At 37.8% G+C, this 19,651-nt stretch overlaps 2 protein-coding genes across 5 annotated transcripts; both read right to left on the bottom strand.

Annotated features, from left to right (window-relative positions):
• Positions 1–754: 754 nt before the first annotated feature.
• On the bottom strand, positions 755–8,306 carry LOC131318530 (uncharacterized). 4 transcript variants are annotated; one of them, XM_058348369.1, is made up of 11 exons: positions 8,032–8,306; positions 6,839–6,939; positions 6,338–6,512; positions 6,029–6,247; positions 5,858–5,951; positions 5,168–5,685; positions 4,865–4,979; positions 4,359–4,414; positions 2,900–3,006; positions 2,702–2,789; positions 755–1,330 (listed from the first exon to the last, which is right to left on the bottom strand). In XM_058348369.1, the coding sequence occupies exons 1-11, from the start codon at positions 8,161–8,163 to the stop codon at positions 1,160–1,162; spliced, it is 1,776 nt and encodes a 591-aa protein (XP_058204352.1). In that variant the 5' UTR covers positions 8,164–8,306; the 3' UTR covers positions 755–1,159. The 4 variants fall into 4 exon arrangements, 3 of the variants coding, with proteins under 3 accessions (XP_058204352.1, XP_058204351.1, XP_058204353.1); XM_058348368.1 differs by having other exon boundaries at positions 5,168–5,697; positions 8,032–8,288; XM_058348370.1 differs by having other exon boundaries at positions 755–1,343; positions 5,168–5,697; positions 8,032–8,271.
• A 4,845-nt stretch (positions 8,307–13,151) lies between these two features.
• On the bottom strand, positions 13,152–17,824 carry LOC131318533 (myosin-binding protein 7). Its single transcript, XM_058348374.1, has 4 exons — positions 17,476–17,824; positions 15,705–17,336; positions 14,322–14,368; positions 13,152–13,660 (listed from the first exon to the last, which is right to left on the bottom strand). Exons 2-4 carry the CDS (start codon positions 17,100–17,102, stop codon positions 13,558–13,560), a joined length of 1,548 nt encoding a protein of 515 aa, XP_058204357.1. The 5' UTR covers positions 17,103–17,336; positions 17,476–17,824; the 3' UTR covers positions 13,152–13,557.
• Positions 17,825–19,651: the final 1,827 nt, after the last annotated feature.

A 19,651-nucleotide genomic window follows, 5' to 3' on the forward strand; every position in this document is an offset into this window, starting at 1 on the left:
TATATTAAAATGAAAAGATTACAACTACAATACAAAGAAAATACAATAAAACAAAACAAAAAACAAAGAAAAGCGGCAACAAATCAGCACCAAGTTGAACCCATCAGACACACTCGTGAAAGAGGGTGAACTAGATCTGCACCTAGCTGAAGCTAGTTTCCACCACAGGCTGAAGAATTCACTACCAAATCCACTACAGACACCGCCATCGTTGCCGTCGGAGAGCTCAAAAATCCATCATCAAGGCGATCAGATCCAAGAGCCAAAACCCAAAGCTGGATTTTGCAAGACTTGACGAGAGAGACTTTTGGCTAAGAAATTCCAATTGAATCCGTCTCTTGTTCATTTGTTTTTTATTTATTTATCATTTGTTTTTTATTTATTTATCATTATCTCTTGTTTGTTTGCCCATGGAGTAAGTTTATACTCTAGTAAGTCGAAGCACATACATATTAGCCTCTCTTCCTGTGTTTTTTTCTTTTTTTTGTGATTTGATTTCTCCGTTTGCATATGTTTGGTTTGTATATTCTCCTCCACTACTATCATGATCATTATGACTAACTTGACCTACCAAAAATGAAATGAAAAAACGAAGCACTGGTAACAAGGTCCAGGTTTCTCTTTAATTTCTTATTTTTCTCTTGGTCCTGAATGCCATGGCTTATGCAGCCCCTGCATGTCCAAACAAACCACCAAATCAACTGTACTAAAAACCGGCATTGACGATAGTTGAATCACGAGTCAGTTTCCCCCATACCAAAAATGTTTCTTTGATTGCCATAAAATCTCAGTATGAGGTTTTCTGAGACTATTCAATCAAAAAACGTGCATCAATTTACAGCTGTACTGGAGAACTTGGTCTAAATTTTGACGCCTCGTGACCCAAAAAGTTACGTTCAATTTCGAGGAATGAAATGATGCTATGAAAGAACTCCCATCTACTTACTGGTATCAGTTAAGCCAGATCCTTCACTAATTACTAACATTCAAAAGAGAGATTTTGGCAAGTCACCAGATTGATTGCTCCACAGTTGCACGAAAGATTAGTCAGCTGCAGGTGTCTCTGAAGAAGCAGCAGATTTTGTAGTCCCTATTGATCCAAGTGAACTTGAAAGCTGCTGCTCGGAAGCAGCAGGGCTGACTCCTTCCTCGTGATTGATTAAGTTGATGGTTCGGATGGAGCAGAAAGAGGTTCACGGCACCACTGTAGATGAGAGCTGGGATAAAAGGGTCTTATAGTTTTCATCTGAGAAGATTGTGCTTGCGAGGGCTTCCCAGCACGCTGAGGTGGTGTGTTGCCCACAGCAGCCTCATCCACCTTCCTTATAACCTGGACAAAAACTCTACTTTCAACGTTATTAAAGTGAATGACAAAAACGATTAAGTTGATTCCAAAATTAGGCCACATTATACACTCTTAAGTCGAAAAACACATCCTTGGAGTTGTATAACTGGTAACTGGCAAGAGAGAGGTGCTGATAATAATAAAAAAAAAACTGGCAAGAGAGAGGCTTTGAGAGTTGAGAACATAGAATATGTCAATTCATGATACTAGCCAAACGCAGTGGACAGAGAAAATTTGTCCTTAAAATTTTTCACACACAAGGATAACTGAGAACTTAAGGTAACAAGGAGCACATTCGTTCTGACCAGTTGCAGAACATTTTCAGAAGCATCTCGAGTTTCAATTCTAAACTAGAGCTTGTTTTTCGAATTATGAAAGTACAAAACAGCTAGATAAGAAAAAATTGAGAACCCAATACCAATTTCAGACTGCTCAACAACTATCTTATCAGAAATATCACCAAAATTTATAAGCAATAAAAAAACCCTAAAACTATAAGTACGATAGTACTACTAATTAATGAAAACTGCTCAAAAAGATCTATGTATTAGTATTACCTTCTGAATGGGCATTTCAAGGGAAAACGGCCACACTAGCTTATGTCTCAGAAGAGAGGCGAAATGGATAGAATGTTACTCAAGACCTACTCTGGCAAGAAAGAAGATTCAAACTGTTTCATTTTCTACCAAATTGTCTTCAAGAAAATTCGAATTAGTACTTGGATCAAAATTGGCTGCCGATCCTGACGGAAGGGCTCTTTCTTGTTGTCGGTCCCCCTGAAGAACCCTATTACCACACCAGACAAGTTCTGATATAATTATTTGTTGGATAAGCAACTTCCATCCAAAATCGAACACATTCTCTGACTCCAGGAAATCTTTTCTGAAATAGTTTCCATTTATCAGAAATGTTGTCAAATTTGAAGCTTATTGTTATAGCTTATAAGGTTGCACTGAGGAAAAGCAGAACAGGTAATCTGTGGACAGAAGATAGTGTTGTCATCTTCTCAGCACAATATGGAACTTTGCTTATAAATGGTGGACATGTTCCATTGATTTTTAGAGTTATATAAAGTATAAACTAAAGGAGACCTGGAGGGACTGAGGCGGGGGAACAAACCTGATTTTACTTTGCTTAAAGAGTACAAACTCTCCACAACTCAATTTTCAACATGCTAAGACTCTGACCTGATAAAAAAAAAAGACTGTGTCCCGAGGTCCTCACTGCAGTTCATATTTTTTCTTCTCATAATTATTATTCATTACACATGTAGTCAAAGTTTTTACCATCTATCCATCAAATGCCACAATACCACATCAATGATCTAACTTTCGTTTCAAGGTATGTAATGCATACCTTAACTATCCTTGAAAAGAATGAGGTCCCACTCAATGAGACTGCTTTATCAACAGACTCCTTGTTCGCAAAAGTAATGTAAGCAGACCTTGAAAACAAACAGTAGATTACATTAGCAAACGGGTGCTTGATCAACAACATACGCCTAACTATACAATTTGATGGCGCTAGGAAAATAGCTATTAATACGACACTAACCCTTTTGGTTGGCCATTTAATATGTCGGTCAAAATCACAACACTGAGAACTACTCCACACTTGGCAAAATGCAATGACAGAGCTTCCTTAGTCGCAGCAAAATGTACCTGATATATTCAGAAATCAAAGGCATCATTCTGAAGCATCTGCAAGTACAAACTTAAGCTAGCACTGCAGAGCATGATTTATGGAAGAGCTGTGCTATGTGCACAGCATGCTGTGCACGTAGCTTTTCTGTTTATGGAACCCTAGCTGAGAAGTGATTGTAGATATATATCATCTTATTATAGCAAGACAATCAAAAGACCCCTCGGACTCTAGGAATTACTATGTACAATAACAAGTATAGTAATTTGTATGTCGATATATAATGGGCACTTTTGGTGTATAGTGATAGGGTCATAACGCATGAGAATCTTGAATATGAAAGTACCCACTTTGTGTATTTATTTCAAGGTTAGGCATCCAGCTTACCCCTCCCAGTCCCTCCATTATCGGGAACCACAGCTTACCCCTCCCAGTCCCTCCATTATCGGGAACCAGTCACCTAGTTAGTAGTATGCCGGGTAAGGTATGTATCCGGGCTAGCGCCTACCCGTCCGAAAATACCATCTATTGCCAGGATCTATCCCCAGGAAATGGCCACGTTTTGTCTTCCATTCAATTCTTACACTACATAATGGTGTAAGACAAGGATTGCACCTCTAGCTTGGCTTCTCAGCCTTTGTAGTGGAACTTCATACAATCATATCATAACTGGTCCTCGTGATTCTTATCTTGAATGTAACAAACCAGCAGTATAGAACACTAAATTTAGAAACTTCTTGAAATTATTGTAATTTGTCATCATGAAAGAAAAATACAATAGCAACCATGCACTCACATTTCATGTGCCACAACACTAAATTAGTTTAAAGGAAGCCTCATGGATTTATATATACAGGATAGGGCTGAGCAAGTCTAATCCGTTCAATTCCACCCTTCAAACACTCTAATGGACGAATTTGAGAAAACATTCTATTCGCTGTACTAGTTGATTTACAAAAAAATTTGAAATTTTGGCTGGCAGCAGGTTTGTAAATGCTGCACCCACTCAATCCGAACCCAACAGATTATCTAATCATGTGGAGCACATAAGCAAAGATTAACTCACAATTCCCGGATATTCATAGTCGGCTTGTAGTTTCTCCATTTGCTCAAGCTTGAAGATATATTATTTCGAAAAAGGCCTACACTGAGCTTGAACTATACTCACCACAGAACCTGCAACCAACTAAATAACCACCACTCGCATAGATAGACTAGCTACCCAAACCTATGAAACAATCTTTTGCATCGTGCCAATACAATTTAAATTGGAAACAAGAACAAATACATGACAAACAAGAGTCAAAAAAGCAAAAAGTACCAATAATAAAGCCGATTAAAAGGACACCAAGTAAGTGTTTCATGAGGTTACATTAGTCACAAATACAGTTCTTGACTTCACGTCCTCCTCTGAATGCTTGATTACACCTGCAAACACACAACATAAACATATTTCCTGCTCAAGGATGAGCCTTGATATACATGATACCACACAAAGATCAGCAGCATCTACTATTTATGTTACTCATATCAGTCAAAGGCAAAGCAATTTTCATGCAGGCAAAACCCAAACCAGGCCTGCTATAAGAATGACAACTTAAGAGAACAGTCTGTATCTCTCACTCGTGAAGAACGAGAAATGATGACATGCTCCATTCAATTATAGAGCAAGTTGACAATAAATTTCTCAGGTCCTATGTTTGGAACGAGAATACACACAACCAAATGCTAAAAAGCATCACTTGTGCAGGGTTTTCCCTTCATGAGCAAGGGAGCCAGTGGGATTGAAGGTATCTTTATATTTGATAAATGGATGAGATAGGCGACCATTTGACTGAAATTTCAAAAATTTGTTTGAAGCAATGGAATCTGTCTTACCAGGATTCGATGATACATGGGGTTGTCCATCTTTTTTCATCTCCAACTGCTTGGTTCGAATCGTAAACATCTCCCTTTCGATTTTGCGCAATCTCTCTTTCATGTCTTGTGCTTGCTGCATGGGATACAGCTAAGACACGTTAACATAAAGGTCAATACACTGAATGAAAAAGGCAGCATTTTTTCCTTTTGCTAGGGGTAGGGGGTTATCGTCAATTTTCTCATAGCCCATGGATGTTTAAATTTCCTACCAAGCTATATTTATGTATCAGAATAAAGTTTAGCAGCAAATAGGAAACGTACTGAAACCAGTGCCGGAGCAGCAGCCTCTGACTTTGAGTTAGATCTTTTAGAATCCTTTGAAGTTTCATTATAGTGCTGAATTTTCCTTCTACCCAACAAAGAAACTGAGCAGGAGCTGGGAGAACTAATCCCTCCAAAATGTCTCTTTTGCCCTATGTTATCTACTGCATGACTTTCACCCATCATACTTGCACCCACATCCAGTTTCATATGTTCCCCGGTGTTGTTACCACTACAGCTCTTATCAAGGTCATGCCCTTGATTTGTCATACTTCCACAGAAAACACTATTGGGAACAGGGACCACTAGTGTATTTAGGTCGGACACTTCTTTCTCTGTCTCTAAAACAGCAACAGCAAGTGGATCAACAGATTTGTTATCATTTATGACGACAGTTTCTTCACATGGCTTCCCCAATCTGTCCCATACACTACCTCGTGGCTTTTTACTTCTGCGTGATAATTCCTCAACTGCTCTTGGAGGACTTCTTGCAGAAATATTGCCAGCATACATTTTCCCTGTAGAAGGCTCTGCATTTGATAAGAGTAAAAACAGAAGAGAAAAAATCTTGGTTCATTTGGTTCCAATTTGATGTACACGTAAAATTCATCGCATTTATTTCGTGAGCCTAATAGAACAGCGCTTAAACATCCAAGAGCCACATTTTGGTAGCCTTAACATGCACAATACCTATAGTAGAAGGTTCTGAATTTCTGGAAATTATTTCTCTTCTAGGAAAATCCACAAGCTGACTAGGCAACTCACTGCCTCTATAATTGGCAATCTGCTTGACAATGAGAAATTATTTCAGATAGAGAACATATATGGGGAAAACATAAGATAAAGTACTAGTTTGCCTACCTTCGATCTATCTATACATTCAGAACTTTGCTCAGTTACAGTTGGAATCAGAGTCGAGCATCCTATTCTAGAAAGCTTATGTGACAAGGAACCATCATGAAAATTCTCCGTTGCATCAACTTCACCAGGATTTCGGCTTCTCTGTTTCTCTGAGTGAACCGTGTTTGTCTTTACCTCATTCACGGGGGAAACAGGGCCTCTAGGTATCAGGTTTTTTATCTGCAAAGGGCAAGTACTCTACTTATGTCAGTTCCATGAGGGAAAAGAATGATTATGTATGGGAGGAAAATTCAAAGATACGAATAGTACCAATGAGCTATCAGAATTTCCATTGCCATGATTTTGAACATCCTTTGACCTGGTCCTTCTCAAATCCCTGTCTGCACAACTGCTATGGGGACAGGTAACAGTGATGTCTTTCAGATCTATCAAACCAATAGCAGAATCCGATTGATGGGCACACTTTAACAGGTGATCCCACAACCTACACACAGAGTGTGAAAACTGAGAAATCTTCAATTCAACCCCTAAAACAAAATCAGCCGCATAAACTTCTATTGTTTTTTCTTTTTCAATGAAAAGGCATCAAGGGGATGCCACCCATGTACAAAAGACACACATATCTAAATTGTATGGTTTCTCCACCAATGCCCTTTTCCAAAAACTTAAATAGCTACAGATAGACAACAAATTTTACCAATGACAGGATAACCTGACAAGATTACAGTTGAGTACTTGAGTTCTCCTTCTCAGTATTGATATTATAATAAAGGAATAAATAAATAATCTGAAAGGCGATAGTAGCAGTACCAGGACACAAATTCACCACTTTTGTCCCCGAGAAAGGCCTCTAGATCATCTCTTGCCTGTATCTGATGTTTTCCGTTACGTACGAGCACTATGATATATTCCTACAAGAGGAAAAACATGTCAGGCCATTAGTTGACAATTGCATAACCTCTTAAAGAGGATGCAAGTAGTTCATTTATGCAGCAATAAAAGCTCGGAATCAAGAACAACCGCCAATATCAGCATACATCGAGAGAGAGAGAGAGAGAGAGAGAGAGAGAGAGAGAGAGAGAGAGAGAGAGAGAGAGAGAGAGAGAGAGAGAGAGAATCCATGGACCAGCAATGTTGCATTTGGCTAGCTTGCAGCAGAATTTTTTAAGCATGCATTAAACCTTAACCGTTTTTTTTCTTTGATTTCCAAGAAGAATCTAACCAAAACTCAAATCAGAAATTACTATCAGACATCATTTGGCTGAACCAAAACAACTCCTTCAAACATCTTTTCCTTATTATTTCTTTCATCCACAGTCTTTTCAGGAACCTAACAAAACCCTAGTTGTACAACATCCGTCAACAGCTGAAATAACATCAGGTGAAACTATGGCTGCAAACGAGCCGAGCTGAGCTTTTAACTGTTCGAGCTAGGTGTTCAAAACTAGCCTAGCCGAGCTTCTAAGTGTTCAAGCTCCTCGAGCTCGGCTCATTTGCTCTCAAGGTGCTTGAGCTCGGCTCGTTTTGTATTCGAGGTTGTTCAAGCTCAGTCCGTGTACTAAACAATTCTCCATAACCATAAACGAGCCGAGTTACAAGTAACTCAAGCTCGTGTAATTATTCAGTGCCCTGGGGCACCATGTGGAGGTGCCCCAAACTCTTCCCTACACACATTAGTGGGGGCTCCACACACTTTGTGGTGGAGACCACACATTTGTACAGTGGACAGTGAATAATTTTCCCTCAAGCTTGGCTTCTTCACTAAACGAGCTAAAAACTCGAGCTCGAACTCCGCTCATTCACAATGAGCTGAGCCTCAAACTGCTCGCCAAATTGTTTGCAGCCCTAGGTGAAAAGATATCTAAAATCGCAGCGCGCTCACACACAAACACACACACACACACACACCACATACATATACATATATATATATATATATATATATATATATAGAGAGAGAGAGAGAGAGAGAGAGAGAGAGAGAGAGAGAGAGAGAAAGTTACAGCGAGAACGTCGTCGGTGCAGTCGCCGAGGAAGTGGACGAGCTTGTCGGAGATGGAGGATTTGAGCATTGAAGCGAGGGGAGATTTCATGTTCATCTTGAAGGACATAGGGCTCTCCGAGAAAATATCCATTTCAACAATCCCAATTGCAGAGAGAGAGAGAGAGGGGGAAGTGACGATGGTTGGCTTCTCACTTCACTATCTGTACTTTCTTTCCTTCCGCCCTACGGAAAATTACACAAATATTCCAATCCCCATTCATATTGCACTTTTGGATCCTGGGTTCTACTCCCTAGTACTCGAACAAGTAATCGATAGCATAACCAAAATAAAAATAGGGAAAAAAACTCTAATAGTCCTTGTAGTTAAGTGTTCGTGTCAATTTGGTCCTTGTAGTTTTAATTGGCTCAATTTACACTCTGTACTTTCTATTTTGTTTCAATTCAGTCTAATTACTAACTTCTGTTAGTCCGCCGTTAGTCCTTTAAATACCAAAATCATATGGCCCCTTTTTTGGGGTTAAAATAGACCCGTTCGACTAAATAAGCCAACTTTCTTATTTTTTTCGTATTTATTAGTTTTTCGTCAAATTTTTTTTTTTTGGTGGATATTGCATCGTCATGACGAGAAGAATTTAAAAATAAAAAATTATTATCGAAATTCAATTTTTTTAAATAAAGACGAAAAAATTGGCTTAGGTTTATTTTTCAACATTCCTAGTCAGGAATCAGTGCATGGGCTAAGTGTAGGAAAATGAATGGAATGACAGGGCACTATTTTTTGTAACCACTTGGGCTGTTAAGTTAAGTTTATTGTAACCTAGTTGAATGGTTTGTTATGTCTATATATTAGGTTATGACATGGTAAATTTGAAATTGAGTTTATATAATATTCTGACTTTTGGACATAGTTATTTATCATGTTGACTTTTGGATCTATATCATGTTGTGATTTTTGGACATGGTTCTATATGCATTTTTAGTACTATGCAGAAAAATAAGGCATCTCAGTATTTGTCCACAAGTTGAACATGTAGACAATATCAGCGGTTATGATGCCTCATGGCTGATCATGAAAATGCTGAATTCGACGGCAACTTTTTGTAGAAAATTATAACCAAATTTTTTTCCAAGTGCCTCCTTATCAATGGAGAATGGAAGAATGAGTTGTGTTTTAGTTCAGAGGTATATTAGGGCAAGAGGGGAATGAGTAACCCTATTCAGCTAAATAAGCCAACTGGCTTATTTTTTTTGTCCTTATTCAATTTTTTTTCGTATTTGTTAGTTTTTCGTCATTTTTTTGAGAATTATTGCATCGTCATAACAAGAGGAATCTAAAAAGTAAAAAATTACGATCGAAACCTAATTTTTTTTTAATAAAGAAAAAAATAAGCCAATAAGCCAATTTTTTCGTCTTTATTCAAAACAAATTGGATCTCGATCATAATTTTTTACTTTTTAGATTCCTCTCGTCATAACGATACAATAATCCCAAAAAAATTGACAAAAAACTAACAAATACGAAAAAAATTTGAATAAGGATAAAAAAATAAGCCAGTTGGCTTATTTAGCCGAACGAGTCTATTTTAACCCCAAAAAAGGGGGGCCATATGATTTTGTTGTTTAAAGGACTAACGGCAGACTAACGGAAGATAGTAATTGGACCAAATTGGAACAAAATGAAAAGTACAGAGTGTAAATCGAGCCAATTACAACTATAGGGACCAAATTGACACAAATACTTAACTACAGGGACTATTTCAGTTTTTCCCCCATAAAAATATAAGGAATGTGGCCTTGTTCGTTTAATTTTTTTTTTATATTTTTTTTCAATCATTATCTTATATAATTCTTTAATAATTATCCTATTTTTTTAATTATTAATTTCATTTCTCTCTCCACTCATTACCTATCTCTCCAATCATTACCCTATTTTTCTCTCTACCCACTACCAAAACTAAAATATCTAAAGTTAGCAAACGAACAAAGCGTTTTCTTTGATAGCAGCGGATAATTTTATTTTGACTAATATTCATAATTATTAAGTACGAATATTGGTCAAAATAATGCATTCTTTTTCTTTTTTTTTTAGGAATATTAGGCAAATAAAACGAATTTCATCTTTGTTGGACATTGCGAGAAATGAGGGAAAAGAAAAAGAAAATGTGAGAAAATGAGAATTTTATTAACCTGATTGGCAATGCCTATAATAAATTAGAAAAGAGAGATACTCAGCTAGCCGTGAGGGCAAATTAGCGGTCCGCATGGTTCCCATGCCGAGAGAGAGGGCTCTTTGTGCACAATCATGCACAGGAGCCTCATTACAAGTTATACTTATGGCTGGCTCTGGGTTCAGACCCATGACGCGCAAGCCATAAGCTCCTTAAAATGTCCAAAAACTAGAGCCTCCGTTTGTTTTTAATATAGGGCTCATTTTTTAACCCATGAATATGTTTTACATAAAACTCACTGGCCCAGTAAAAATGGAACCGAGGAAAAAACAAAAAACGAGAATAAAGTTGGATCACGAGACCTCGGTATAGCTGATCTCTGAAAAAACTATTTAGTGTGGTGAGTGCATTATTAACATGGATGCATCTTTTTCCCTTAAACGATAATTCACGTAGCAACAGGGCCGGCCCAATGGGGAGGCCCAAGAGGCCGCTGCCTTGGGCCTCCACATTTTGGGCCAAAAATGGGGCACCTCATTCCTAGATAAGTATATATATTTTGTGTGTGTAATTATAATACAAATTCCTTTGATGGTTCAATGGTAAAGTGTTTGCTTTTTTACATAAGTTGCCTAGGTTCAAATCCTGGTAAGGTATTTTTTTGTAGTGTCTTTTTGCCAAAAAATTTTTCCTCCTATCACACAAATTGGGGTTGCTGTGATTCAAACTTGAGTCTACTGAATATTATTGCAACCGTACAAGCCATTAAGGCCAAAATATTTACCATGTTAAATAGTATGAATGAAAATTATATATAGAAAAGTATTTTTGTTTATTATTTTTAAATTAGAAAATTTATGTAGGGCACTATTCCATCACTTGGCCTAGGGCATCCAAATACATTGGGCCGGCCCTGCGTAGCGAACAAACCCAACGAAGTGACTAAGAATGAATTACACGTTAAATGACAGAATATTAAGGACCTCATTTTTAAAGATTGTTTTATGTCTCCAAAATTTCAGAATCGGCTCTGTTTCTACTCACATAAACAACCCTCACACAACGGGAAAAAACAATTTATCAAAACAATTGCAATTATGAAATAAGAACTTCTGACATTCGTGGGGGAGATTCAACATAGACGACATGTTGAACTATAGGTCGAGCATCCAATCCTATCATAATCACCATCGGTCTTGCTATCGTCAGCCCACTGGAATGACGATAAACACACTAGAAGACGAGAAAAACACGTATTTCTGTGTGCTTTTATACCATTTAATATACATTCACACACTCACTATTGTCAGCCTATTGGACTGATTTTAGAATTTTCCAATTATGATATCCACCTTTAACGCCATTGCCAACTCCAAACCTTTCTCGGATAGGATAGTCATTGCTTCAGGAACTCTGGGTGAAGTGACTGATACCATATGTTTCCTTAAATAGTAATTGACTAGATTTTCAATATTGTCCATTATTTTCCACTTTTGAAGCTAACCATTTATGACGGGTCAGTCAAAATTTGATTGAACTTAACTTTTTTATTTTCTTCGACTTTTACAAAAATACGACCGTTTTGAAACATTTCAAGATGGAATCGTAAGCAAACAAAATGGGTCTAAGGGAGTATAAGACTTGGGGTTTAAATCCATTTCCCCCCCCCCCCCCCCTTTGGAAAGCAATTCAGGTCAAATCCTCTTTGTGGTTGCTCTATGCTGTCCATTTTTATCTGCTATATGTTCTTTCGGTATCAGACGTATTAGTGTAGCTAAAACTACAAATTCATTTTGCATTTGGTCAGATGATTCTGAAAGTGTGATCAACAGCCGGTGACGGTTTTAAAAATTTATATGGTGTTCAAAAATACCTTTCTATTAATCAACATTATATGCACAATCTGGTATATTAGTATAATAGTGCGATCAATGTTAAACTACTACTAATATCCTTTTGAAAAATACTTTGGCGAATAGGTTAGGCGGACCTTCTTTGAAAATGTGTTCTTATTTTGTCCCCACCATTAGCATGATGTGACAGATACCATGGTCTTGGATCCAAAGAAAGATTGTTCAAGTCACCGGAGTTTGCAAAGTAGTAATTGAATTTCTTAAGGTTATCCATAATTCTTTAAGATAAATAAACAATTGATCTAAATTAGTTAATGCTTTGAATACAAAAATTACTACACTCGCTGTGGACAGAAGGGACGGCACGAAACCTATGTCAATAGATCTTTATTTTTTCTCTTTTTTCAAAATTCTTTGATTACGAATGGATCTTGTTTGGGCTAATGTATTAGGCATTAAACTATGAGTTACGAAGATTGATGGGTGTTCATAGTGTATTGGGTGTTTATTATCATCACTCATTGATTAAAAGAATCACCAGTAGATACTACATTTTTCATAGCTCGCAAGGGTAAAAATTTCTTCCAAAAATCAATACATATTCCTTTTCCAAAAAAGAATCAAAGAAGAAGAAACATTTTCCATTTTTGTGTTTTCTTTTTCTTCAGATAGCATTTAGTCCAATATTTTCATGGCTATGTGACCACCTGAACGTCAACCTAGTGAAACCACCTTGAGTTCAACCATCACTTCACTAAGACCCCGTTCCAGAACACCTTCTTAAAAAATAAGTACTTATTTCACATTTTCAAACTTAAAAATAACATAAATGAAAAATAATTTTCCAATTTTTTTTGCATCGTATTAAAAATCTCAATGAGATCTATCAAACAAGATCCATAGTGATAGGAAAATTATTTACGTAAACACATGATTTTTGAACTTGAAATTGACTTCTTAAAAAATAAGTACTACTTATTTATCGTTACGGAACGGGGCCTAAGTCCAACACAAAGTTCATCACCCCGACACATTTTAAGTTGAGAAAAACAGCAAAGCGACGCCGATGATTCCCTTCAAAAAAAAAAAAAAAACAATGATCAAACCTCTCTCCAGCAATATCATTTTCAGATGACAAGTTTCACGTGATACAGTACGAAAAGTATAGGCACACGGCATATTTGACCGAGAGTCGAACACAAATCAGTGCTATACACGGAGGAACTGTCAAACCTGACACACGCCTCAAAGCTAAATTCCAAACCATACGAGCATGCAAATATGCAAGCTTAAACCCATGTAGTGATCAACCAACAAATGTAGAATCACTTCCGACAAAAAGAATCGACAGAATACTGCACAAAAACAACCAAAACACCTAATTTTGCCGCAACAAGGAATCAACAGCAAAGAATGCAATGAAATCGGATGCCTGAAAATCCACTCGGTATTCACACGGCACAGGCTTCATCATACGAGGATACAGAAGGTCAAGACCCGGGTTCATACTTGTGTACTTGAAAGACATCTCCATTGCCCCACGCGAGGACCCTTGTCTAAAAGCATTAGCAACCCCATATTGTTGGCTGACATCCCAAACATGTACCTGCCAGATATACCAGACATTACATAGAACATCCAACATCAACCAAGTGCCTAAATTTATTTCACATACGTAGAACGGAGATCAAACAATCAAACACCTAAGCTGGTAAAGAAAACGTAACCCTCAATTAACTAAAGCACGGTTGACCTTATTTTTCTAAACTACAGGAGTTGAATAGATAATCAAAGTAAAAGCATAGGGTTATGGTTCTAGTCAGTCTCTAATCCCCGAAATACCCTGAACAATTTCCCACAGGAAGTGCTTTTCCTGATGTGTTTTCCCCTCTATTAAGTGAAAATTTTCATTTTCCAATTTCATGGATTAGTATGAGCTTTCTTCCAGCTTCTTGTCATTATAGTAGACAGCTTAATTTATCCTAGCTTCCAAATTACTCCAGATAATAAATTAACTCAGGCAGCCTCAAGGTATGACCAGTTGCAGCAAAATTGAAAAATTCTGATCCATCTGAGGTAGAATTTCATAACTTTTATATAAAGAAAAAGCTTACTACTAGAAATTAAAGTGGGGTAGTTCTGGGATACAGCTTTTCAAAGTTAAGTTAACCACGAGTTCATGACAAAAAAGTAATAGCATAAGGGACATAGGATGGTCAATTTAAATAACACAATTGGAAGGGAACTTCTGACAATGGTTTACTTACTTGGTTTGGCAGGCTTTTGTTCTCCAGAAAACAAAGGATGCAACCCACTGATCAAAACAAGAAAGACATGAGAGAGTAAGTACCAATACAACTAAATAAGAAGCAGAAAACCAGCAAACAAACGCTATAAATAAATTAAAGAGGCACTCCGCGGTTTAGTTTGTAACAGAAGTTCATAACACTGTAATAAAGGAGTTCAGTAATACATTGGTTTCACCAACAAAGTCCAACAAGTTCCACCCAATAAAATGCATCAACTTAATCTACATCCTTGTAAAGCAAGTTAATATGCCCTTAACTTCGCAGGTGGTTTTTATAGTTGAAGTTCATTATTGGCATTATCTTCCACTCATAAAGCTTTGGGACTCCCTAATGTCAAATCCTGGCCCCACCTTGAACACTCAAAGTCAAGAAATAAAACTAGTGCATTGCAAACTATCATCAATGGGCTAACAAAAAACCATTATAGAATTTAGAACAATATACTTGCACTGCATCTACGTGGATATGCAAACCAAACCCACTCTATCATGGTGATTTGCTTCCCTGGTAAGCTTGAATGTCTGTGAAGAAGTTGGTATAAAGACGCTGACATGGAGAATCATCTACTAGGACTGATTTCAATTATTGCATCCACAGTGTCTGAGTGCATGAGATAAAACTGTCTTGGTGTAATGAGGCCTCAAAACTATACTGGCATAGTGTATTAAAATGTTTATACTCCTTAATATGAACAACTCATCTTAGAACCACATGCCATCAATACCTGTAGTTTATGTTTTTAAGAAACAATTTGGGAATAGCAGATTTCCACTCGAGAAATTCTCTGAAATCGATCCTAATTACCACATAAAGAACACGCATGAAAACATACAATAGTCATGAAAACTTACAACTTATTGTGTTAAGTAAAGAGGATAAATGGGTGTAACTAGGAGAGAAGAAAGGTCAAGGTAACAATGAGACTTCATTATGTATTTAGTTGTCCTCATCTCAAAGTCTACAAATTCAACCTTGCATGTCCTGTGTGTATTTCTCATTATTACACATGCTTTAATATATTCTATCTACCACAAATTCGATACATGCACTGAATGAGAAAAGAAATGAGAAATCATTTATCTTGCATCGTCCAAGTAATAGATCTCTGCCACTATACTCGAGCATTTACTAAATACTACATATCTTACAAGACTACATCATAGTTTACCTGTATACACAAATACTAACTAAAGAACAGGAAATAAGTCGAGCAAAGATGATGTTAAAATACAGAGTGTAATACTATCATGGAAGGCGGCCTTCTAAATAGGGAAAAGCCGGAGAAAGATATATAACAGAAAATTCCATGAGCTGGGTAAGGTCACATAAACACCATATTACCTTGAACACTGACATGAAGTTAAAGCTCCCAATAATAGATGGTTTCTTCACAGGCATTCTTCTTGCCGGTGACATGTCTTTACACAAATGTTGAGCTATCTCCTTCAACAAAACAAGTTGAGCTTTATCAGTCCGCATGGAAATGATCGCCTGCCTCATTGATTCTCTATCTGCCTCAAGGGCCTGAAGCCGCATGAACATCTTCTTGATCTCAGGATCATCCACATTTTCCCGGTTCAGCGACTCCCTAGGAGTGGTTAAATAATCTTCACACACTCCAATATAAGGCTTGGTATCCAAGACACCATTATATGGCATTCCTTGATGCACAGAATCAATGGTATATACTCTGTCACTCATATCATCCCCCACTTCCGATGCATTATCCACCTTTCTCAAATTTGAATAGTCCTCTGTCTGAGAATATTCTCTCTTATGGAAACTGCTACCAAACCTTGGTGAATCAGAGGTAAAATCAGGACCGACTTCTTTACCCATACCATAAAACGATTTCGGACTATCAGTAGACATTTTCCTAATATTTCTAGGCTGCCTAGGAGATTGACCAACTATCACCTTTTCAAATGCATTCTCTGCGCCATTAATGTCCCCATCCAATGGGATTTGTCTAGGACTTTTCTCCAATTGATTGATCCGGAATTCCAAATCCTTCAAATGATCCCTAGAACGTGGTGTCTCCCCAAATACATATTTCTCAACATCACCCACATCGTTGTCGATCTCCGAATGAACTTCATTCAAATTGCACTTGAGAGGAGGATAATCATAGGTGGTTAGTTCTTGGGCATCAAGAAATCCAAGTGCACTATTATTACGTGAAATCCCACCTCTCTCACCATCTGCTTCGGACTCTGTAAGCCCATAACTCATCATCCTATGTCTGTAAGCCTGAACCTCACAATACAATGACTGAATGGCCTCCTCTCTCTTATACAACAAATCCTCCATAGCTGAGAGCTCCTGCTGGTCATGTGCCATTTTCTCTTCCGCGAACCGCTTGAACTGTCGTGCTTCCATCTGAATCTCAGCCTTTTCCCTCTGCAACCTCAGAATCATCGACATGGCCTCATTCGCAGCCGACGAGGAGGCGTTCCTCTCCTCGTCCAATTCAACAGAGAGATCCTGTATGGTTTGCTGTTGGCTACTAACCATGTCGCGCAACGCGTCCCTCTCATTCTCAATCTCGACTCGCGCAACCTGTGGTAAATTCAAACCCGGGATGAAAAATCTATTCCTCTCTTCGCACTCGTCGAATTTCCTCTTGACGGATCGAAGCCAAGTCCCGGAATAGGACCGGTTCATTGTCCCACAACCGCACCCGCAATCGCAACATTTGGCCAAACTTGTCGAAGGCGACTCGATAAATTCTGAATCCATAATAAAGCCTTACGCATTCAAACCCCCCACCCCGAATCGAAAATCAATGTTATTGTAACAAGAATCAAATTGCTATATACGGTACAGATCAGGAATTCCTCCACAATTGCTACGTACGGGCTCCCAAATATTCTCTCTCGTGTGAATTTATTCCTTTAAAGATGTTATTCCCCTCTCTCAAAACCCTACCATTCCATCAATCGTCTCAATTAACAAATCAAACCACGCACAGATCTAAACAAGACCAAGAAAATCACAACAGATAGAAAAAATAATAATTAAAGCAATTATTATTATATATATATGTGGAGAGAGAGAGAGAGAGAGAGAGAGAGAGAGAGAGAGAGAGAGAGAGAGAGATTAAATGAGTTACCTGGAACGAGCTGGGAGGCTCGAAATGGAAAATGGAAGCTCGACGCTGGGGGTGAAACTTTTCCCGGGAAAATATTTTGAGGGAAAGAGAGAAAATTTCAACAAGTCGAGCGAAAGAAATGAGGAATTAGGTCAAGAGGAGGGGGGAAAGTGGGGAGCGAGTGAAAAGAGAGGGAACGAAGGGAGAGAGAAATTTTGAAACCCTAGATTTTGTATTTGTTGTTCTGTTGCATCGTGCTTCGTGTAATCTTGGTTTTTTAGAGAGAGAGAGAGAGAGAGAGAGAGCGGGAGAGAGAGTGTTCCGAAAATGCTGTTTTTAGTTGCCGATACCGATAAGAAAAAAAGGAAAAGAAAATGCTGTTTAGTTGATGGAACGGAAGAAAAATTACCCAGTGCCCCAAGGCGCACTGGCCCAGCCTTTTTTCATCACATGGCCTTGTTTGTTTGGGGTCTCGAAATCCTTCGGCACGGTCTTCAAAAAAATTTCTCCATTTATCTTTGTTCACTTTTTTTTTTTTTGATCCGCATCTTTGTTCACTTTTTTTTCTCAGAAATCTCCCTCAAAATCCCCCTAACGAACAAGGCATTCTACTGGAATGTGTGGTGGAGGAAATGCTTGGGTAAGGGTGCAAACAAGTGAGTCGAGTTTTGCATTGTTCAGGCTCAGCTCGTTTACTACTAAATGAGCTTAAAACTCGAATTCAGGCTCGGCTCGTTGGTAAAATAGCCGAACCTGATTCATTTACCAAAACAGCCTCTGTAAAGTAGTTGAGCATGTACAAAAGAGCCGAGCGAAGCTTTTATTTACTTAACGAGCCTTTATAAAGGAGCTGAGTCTATACAAACAAGACAAAACTTTTTCCAGCTATACAAACAAGACAAAACTTTTTCCAGCCAACCCAATTTACTACACCAGACTAATTAAAACTCGAGCTCAAACTCAAATCAATAACTAAACGAACTGAGCCAAGTTGAGTCTTGAACGAGCTGGCTACCGAGATATATATATTATTTTAGAATGTTGTTAAATGGAGTATCTATCTATCTATCTATATTGTAAATCGGATCGAGTATTAGTTAAATATGAAACGTGCAGATCTCATTGATTGTGACATTGATCTTGCAGACTGGCGCCTTCTAAAATAAAGGTGAGTGCTTTGTAATGAACACCAAAAAAAAAACAATTTAAGGTGGCATTGTCCACCCTCGAGCTGCTTGCAAAGCAACTGTGTTCGTTTGCCGTTCTAGGCCTGGGGCACATGCTACACCAAGGATATTGAATAATTTTTAAACAAACGGAGGCTACAACGAATTAAACCGCGGGATAATTGTTAAACGATGACTCATCGAGTCATCAGTCGCCTGATCCGTTCAAACAAAAAAAAGAGAAAAAGGAATCAGTCGCCAGCCACCCCTCCTGTAGAGTGTAGACTGATTCTGCGGGTGGACCCCCCCTAAACATATCTCAGGGACCCAGCAAGGTGTTGTCTAAGGGACTTTCTCCTGATCCACTCGATGATCAGACACTTTTTAGAACTCGCCGTGTTCAGAGATGCTTAAAATTATGTTCATCAAATGTTGGTTGGAATGTTTCTAAATTAAATTTATATGTCGTGTAAAAGAAATTCCAATGCAGTGTTAAGTTTAAATGTGTTTCAATCTATCGATTCGACAAAGATAGTTTCTTGTGGGATTGATGATCTCGACGAATTTTGAAAAGTAAACTGATCATTGAAGTGTTTGCAAAAGATCATGCATTAGCATGAATTTTTTTCCTAAAAATTTTAACACCAATTTCAAGATCTCAAGAAGAAAAAACAAGGGTACGTACATTTTCTTTTAAGATAAGAAATATCATAAATACGATATTTCTAGTGTGTAAATACATACTTTTCTAAAATAAAAAGCAATTTGAGACGAAGGAAGTGTCAGCTTTCTCATAGCCACAGGGGTTAGGCCAAGAGGCCTTTATTAGCTTCCTGTCATAATTATGGCATAAAGCAACCTTGTAAAGTTATGGCCATCACTTTAAAGCATGCCATTATTTAAGGGATTAGTAAAAGTGCTTTTGAGGCACCAGTCCTTATCATTAGGTGGGCGGTATAATTGGACTATGATTGGTCTCCTAACTTATTATTATTATTATTATTATTTTGTTTTTGTTTATTTTTTGAAAG

Source organism: Rhododendron vialii, chromosome 3a (genome assembly GCF_030253575.1).
Source record: "Rhododendron vialii isolate Sample 1 chromosome 3a, ASM3025357v1".
Lineage (NCBI taxonomy): Eukaryota > Viridiplantae > Streptophyta > Magnoliopsida > Ericales > Ericaceae > Rhododendron > Rhododendron vialii.

Excerpts from the sequence above, each read along its gene's own strand:
- LOC131318530 (XM_058348368.1), bottom strand. The coding sequence starts at position 8,163 with ATGGATATTTTCTCGGAGAGCCCTATGTCCTTCAAGATGAACATGAAA. Across the intron at positions 6,248-6,337 it reads GAAATTCTGATAGCTCATTG|ATAAAAAACCTGATACCTAG; the intron begins GTACTATTCGTA and ends TGCCCTTTGCAG. Across the intron at positions 3,007-4,358 it reads GAACTGTATTTGTGACTAAT|GTACATTTTGCTGCGACTAA; the intron begins GTAACCTCATGA and ends TGAATATATCAG.
- LOC131318533 (XM_058348374.1), bottom strand. The coding sequence starts at position 17,102 with ATGGATTCAGAATTTATCGAGTCGCCTTCGACAAGTTTGGCCAAATGT. Across the intron at positions 14,369-15,704 it reads ACTTCATGTCAGTGTTCAAG|TGGGTTGCATCCTTTGTTTT; the intron begins GTAATATGGTGT and ends TGTTTTGATCAG. Across the intron at positions 13,661-14,321 it reads ACAAAAGCCTGCCAAACCAA|GTACATGTTTGGGATGTCAG; the intron begins GTAAGTAAACCA and ends TATATCTGGCAG.